The 6,000-nt window shown below is 59.5% G+C and overlaps 1 protein-coding gene across 2 annotated transcripts in view; it reads right to left on the reverse strand.

The window, feature by feature from the left end:
* Positions 1-4,985, reverse strand: part of TTYH2 (tweety family member 2) — a 49,735-nt gene extending 44,750 nt beyond the window's left edge. For both annotated transcript variants that reach the window (XM_032241835.1, XM_032241836.1), the window contains exon 1: positions 4,784-4,985. In XM_032241835.1, coding sequence (XP_032097726.1) covers positions 4,784-4,912 — 129 coding nt within the window. In that variant the 5' untranslated portion in view covers positions 4,913-4,985. The remainder of the gene's footprint in view (positions 1-4,783) is intronic.
* Positions 4,986-6,000: the final 1,015 nt, after the last annotated feature.

The raw sequence follows: 6,000 nt of genomic DNA on the forward strand, positions 1-6,000 counted from the left end.
ACAGACAGGCTCTCACTATATTGACCAGTCTGGTCTCCAACTCCTGGGCTCAAGTGAGCCTCCTTCCTTGGCCTCCCAAAGTGCTGGGATTACAGGAGTGAGCCACCCTGCCCAGCCTTTGGAAGCCTTTTGTTAGGGAGTTACTTCCCGAACCCTCCCGAGCCCTCCTGGGTACTGGGAGCAAACTGCTCGTGGTGGGTGGGACAGGGACAGAGGGTGTAAGTGGAAAAGGAGGTGGGAAGAGGAAAGAAAACGGAAGGAGGGCCAGGGAGGAGGGAAAAGAGCAGGAAGGAGCTCCGGCCAGCAGCACCGTCTCCCAGGGCCAGCTTGGTGTCACCTGCTGCTCTCTAATGGGCAATTATTTTCTTGTTCCTAATTAACACTGCATGCTCCCGAGTGCATGGAGGGGGAGGGAAAGGAAGAGGGAGCCAAGAGTTCTGCCCCCAGGCCCGCCTGCTCAGACGGACAGAGGCTGGCCAAGACAATTTCCCACGCCACCCACGCTTCCCACTGTGCACTGCAGCCACCCCCACATCTCACAGCAACACCAGGCCCCTAGCGCCCACATTGGTGCCCAGGCTCTGCCTCTTTCCTCATCAAGGGGACTTCAATTATTTCTGGTTTCTCACTGTGTCCAGAAAAACCCAGAGCAGGGAGCATGAAGCTGGGACCCAAGCGGGGGGCAGCAGTGACCACGGCAGCTGGACCCAAGGGGCTTTTGCACTGGGTGGGGGAGGGGGCAACAGCCTTGCTCCCCCAGGGGGGATGGAGAGAGGTGAGCTGGTCTCAGGGTGAGGCTGGGAGAGGAAAACCAGGGGCACCTACAGGGAGAGATTCCCCCCAGGCCCACTGGGAAAGGCTAAGCCCTCGCCCAGGCTCGACGTGACTGTCTGATGACCATGACTCAATTTCACACTGGATGAATAGGGCTTCCCCATCCCAACCTTGGCTCTTCTCAGATCTTGGCTGGGATGGGCTTGCTGCCTGGTCCTTCCTCCTCAGAGCTGCAGGTCAGCGGCAGACAGCCCTCCACGTCTCCATCCAATCCCACTCTCTACCCTCCGCTTTGTACTCTGGGGAGTGTGTGAACCGAACCACCCAAAGAGAACACATGGAAATACATGCCTAAATACAAAAAGTAAAAAAAAATCTTCTCTGCCTCCTAACAGGTGTCCCGAAAGAGCGGCTGGCCAGCGGATCCCAGGAAGGGAAGCCGGAACCGGAAGCACACAGGTGGCCCTGCCTGTTGACAGCGGCAACAACTAACATTTGCACAGCCTTTGGGAGCTTACTAAGACGTTCCAAGCACTTAGCTCATCAGTGTCTGGCCTCCCTGAGGGGCTGGCTGGATGGTGATGGTGGCGCTCACACCCAGGCAAGGACACCGAAGTGCCTCGTTTATTTGCTCAGAGAGACACTGCTGGATTCAGTGCCAGGTGCCCGTTCCCTTGTCCCCAACACTGCCCAGTAGACACCTGGCTGGCTGCGGTCTTCTTCCCAACCCGTGACTGACAGTTTCCAGTGTGCCAGGCGCTGGCCGCAGGCTTCATAATCCACAAACTCATTAGTCTTTTGACTGTATCTTTGGAGTAAGAATCGTCTTCAAATCCAATCCTCCTCACCAAAGGTGAGAAGACTCGGACTGCAGGTCTAGGCTGATTTCCTTCCAGACACACAGACACACCTGGCAGCCTGGAGCTGGGTGCCCGCCAGGGTCAGGGTGCCCTCCTCCACAGCCCTGGCTTGGTACTAACCTCACATGCCTCTGCTGACTGGAGGGCAGCCTCCCCACAAGGCTGGTGACGCAGGCCAAGTGGCCTTTGTGAGGACTCAGGCTCAAGTTCACCAGGGCGAGGGGGCCAAGGATCAAGTATCAGGAGGACTGGGGGCTTCCACTGCTCCCAAAGACCCCAGAGAGTGAGACCCCCTACTTCCTAAGGAAGGTTCTGGAAAACTTAATTTGCTCAGGAAATCCCAGCTCACCAGGTGATCTGCTCTTCACCATCTCTGCACTTCAAGAACCCCCTTGCCTTTGAGATTCCATGTACCACCCACATCCCCGGAGGCCAGTACCCACTTGTTTCCATCCTTGCTTAGCCTTTGATGCACCCTCCCCGCCACCACACACACACACATTGTGCCACCAGCCAGCACTGTGCATTTGAACATTTGGGGTGTGAGCTGACGCGATCTCTCCAGGTGTTTTGTTCAGTCTCCCCTGATCAGAGTCTGCAGAAGAGAGCTCCTTCCTCTCGGTCCCACTACGGGGTACTGTCCTGAGACACACTGCTGAACCTCAGGGCCACTCCGCTGAAAGATCTGTGTCACTGGGTCCTGTTACGTACTAGGCATATGTGGAATATCTCATCAATTTCTTGCAGATGAAGGGAGCAAGGCTCAGTGAGGTTAAGACACCTACCCATGGTCACACATGGAAAGAACTGGAAATCCACCCCAGCCAACTGGAAGGCTGAGCCCCCACCTCAAACTGTGTGGTGGCTGCCACAGCACTGAGTCCAGAGTCCAGCCCCAGAGAATCCTCAGCAACTTCTCCTGAAGACTCACTGCCTTGGTTATCACAGTCACCTCACGGCTGGCATGGCACTCTCCCCAATCCAGCTTGCTGAGGACTGGGATGACCGATGGTCCGCCTGACTGTTAGTGACTGGTGCTCAGGAGGAAAGAAGATGTCCAGGAGAGACCTGTGGTCACAACAGGGGAACTTACCAAAATAGGAGCCGCCTTAAATAACACCAGGAGCCAGGCTTCCCATCCTGGCCCGCCATGCTCATCTCCTACTCAGCGATCTGGGTGGTGGGGAGGGGCAAGTGGGACCATGAGCTGGTGGGCAGGGCCGGTGTCAGCTGCCCAGAAGCAGTGGCCGATGGGAAGGGGACACCCTCTGGAACCATTTGACGCCCTGCACAAAGTGAGCCAGGGCCAGAATCCTGGGACGAGGGGGCAGGGGCTACAAGTGGGTTCCTCTGGCTCAGCGGACACCTGTCTGTGGAACTGAGGGGGCTGTGGGCAGATCCAGGCTCCACCAGCCACAGCTGCTGGGCAGATAGGAACTGTCTCTGGGGCCAGCAGGGTGAGGGAGTCCCCTTACCATCCCTACCCCTACTTGGGGGTCTTGTTGACACAATGAGAAGTTTAAATTTCCTCCAGTGGAGAGGTGAAAGCTATGGCTGGAGACCCCGGGTGTGGGATCAGGGACACAGGATTTGGGATGGAGACACACACACACACACATACACACACACACACACTCTCACATGCACACACACAGCTGTCTCTGAAATCATATCCGCCTCTTTTCATGCATTCTCTGTGAGAGGAAGATTCCCTGGAGCTATCCGCCGGCAGCCACATTCTCAGGGAACACAGACTCCCACAGGCTGGGCTCTGGGGGAGGGAGGAGCAGAGACAGATTTGGAGAGAGGGGCAGGTGTGCCCACTGACTGCCACCTTGCTCCCAAGTGTCCACTGAACCCTAGGAAGGGGTCCTGATGCTCCCCTGCCTCTGGTAGGGCAGGCACCCTCTGCCTGGGCCTGATGGCAGCTGGGTCACCAGGGGTTATTATTAGACTCCCTGTCACTGGCGCTTGGGCGCCTCACACTCAGCTGGATCAGGAGTCCCTCCAAGAGGCCCAGCTTTGCCCTGACCTGCCCCGTATCTGGGGAACTTGACACAGGGAGAGGCTGCTGGGGGTCAAAGTCCTGAGATGGGTGCCTGGCTCTGAGGAAATGGACCCCATCCTGGGCCCCGGCCCCAGAATCTTTGACCCAACATTGGAAACTGATACAGGTGGACTCCCAGGACCAGACCTGAGTCGGGCTGGGAGATTCTGCAGCTTTGTCTGGGCAGGGGGGTCTGGGGAGCCCTGGCCCTGTCCGTGGGGTGCAGAATCCCACAAAGGGGAGGGTCAGCAGACTAGGAAAAGGGGTGGGGGGAAGCCGGGAGTGACTCCCCTAGGCCAGAAATTCAGGGCTTAGAAGGTGTGGGGTGGGGAGAGGTGTGTGGGGGAACAGGAATGGGCCAGCCCAGGACCAGAGGACAGAGGAGAGGCAGGCAGTCAACACAAGGGGGACCTCTGGGCAACAGTGAGATGAGCTGACCGAGGCCGCCTTCCTTCCCTGAACAAGCACAAGCAGCTGTGGGTTCTCTGCGCTTGAGGGAAAATCACCCACGCCGCCTCCCCCAACCCTGCAGCCTTCCAGCAGGGGCTCAGGCTGAGGTCTTGGCAGGGAATCCCACCCTGCAGGCCGGGGCTGGGGAAGAGGGGTGCTAAGAGACCGACTCAGGAGACGCTACTCAATTTCTGCCAAACTTTCCCAGGTCACTCAGCCTCGGAAAGAGAGCGCCCCATCTTGAAATCTCAGAAAGTCGAAAACGTCAGGGCAGCCCTCAGCATCCCCGCATCTTGCGCGCCAGAATTACCCCGACACGAAGGCCCCTACCCCGACCCTGCTCTTACCCCACTCCCAGCTCGACGCTCAGCCCCTTCCCCCGCAGGCGGTCCCGCGCCCTTCCTCCCCTCCCCACTCCCGCTTCACTCCCATCTCTTCAGTTTTCCCGGCCCCCAGGTTCCCAGACCGGAGGGGCCGCGGGCCACGGGCCTGGGAGGGTGGAGGAGAAGGGGAGAGGGGAGACAGGAAAGGGCTGCGCGGGGAGACAAGGGGTCTGAGAGGCACGTGGGAAAGTGCAGGTTCTCGAGGGGAGAGGGAGTAGTGTGGGGACTTTGGGCGCGCGTGGCCGGGATCTGGGACGGCGCGAACTCACCTCCTGGTAACTCTTGTCGCCGGGGCTGAAGGTGCTGTCCACGGGCTGCAGGCGCAGGCCCAGGTGCGGGACGCTGTGCAGCCACACGACCCACCAGGGAGCGATGTACTCCACGCGCGCCGCCTGCATGGCTCGGCCCAAGTGCGACCCACACGCTGAGCTGCAGCTGCGCTCGCCTCCCGGCCCCGGCCCCGAGCCCCGAGCCCGCCCCGCCCCCGGCCCCGCCTCTCCCTGGGCGCGCGCCCGCCCCGCCCCGTCCCGCACCGCCGCGATCCCGGCCCAGCCCCAGCTCTGGGCGCGCAGCTCCTACAGCCAACAGCCCCTTTCTGGGCGGGGATCTGTCCTGGCTGGAGGGGAGGAAGAGGTGGGAGGGAAGTGAAAAAAGCTCCCAGAAGTCTCTAAATCCGTTTCAGTCGCGAGGTCCCCGGACTGCTTGTTATTTATGATCAGATCAAGGGTATAGGAGGCAGTGGGGGCAGCCAGCAGTCATAGTCAGAGAGGGGAGGCTGCGCGTCCCACGGGCTTGTCACAGGATAAGTAACCGACAGACCCGGAACGGAAGGAGGCAGTCTTCAGCCTCTCGGTCACTCATTCCAAATTCACTCTCAATCATTTTTTGGCCATCTATTGTGCGAGCCCTGTGGACCCAAAGAGAAATAAGAAGCAGTCCCTGCTCTCAGGAGCTCCCGGCGCATCTGCCCCAACAACTCACTGAAGCCGCCTGCAGGACGCCTGAGTGACGACGAGGTGTCCTAGGGACTGAGAAAAATTGCTTGATTCTTCCTGGCAAGCAGGACACAGTGGGCTTCCTGGAGGAGGGGGCCTTCGAGCTGTGTAGAGTGGAAGGTAGGAGAGCGATGGGAGCGCTCGGAAGGGACGAGCCTTTGGGGAGACTGAAGCGCATGTATTTATTGAGCACCTACCAAGTGCCAGGCACCGTTACATCGGTGATGTGGCAAAAGCCGACAAAAACCCTCACCTCGAGTGCAGGCACTGCAGAAGGCGGTGACGCAGTACCCGAGAAGACGCCGAACACAGGCCAGGAGGGACTCTGGAGAAAAGCAATGGCGGGGGTGGGGGTGGGAGGCGGGGTGACCCATCGGGGAAGCCTCGTGCCCCTGGGACCTCAGTACTTGCACGCAGAGGCCCCCACCGGTCCTGCAACCGCAAACTGCTTGGCATGACCGTCAGCGGAGGGAGGAGCCGCACTGGGCAGA

Source organism: Sapajus apella, unplaced genomic scaffold (genome assembly GCF_009761245.1).
Source record: "Sapajus apella isolate SASKATOON/1434 unplaced genomic scaffold, GSC_monkey_1.0 scaffold48, whole genome shotgun sequence".
Taxonomy (NCBI): Eukaryota; Metazoa; Chordata; class Mammalia; order Primates; family Cebidae; genus Sapajus; species Sapajus apella.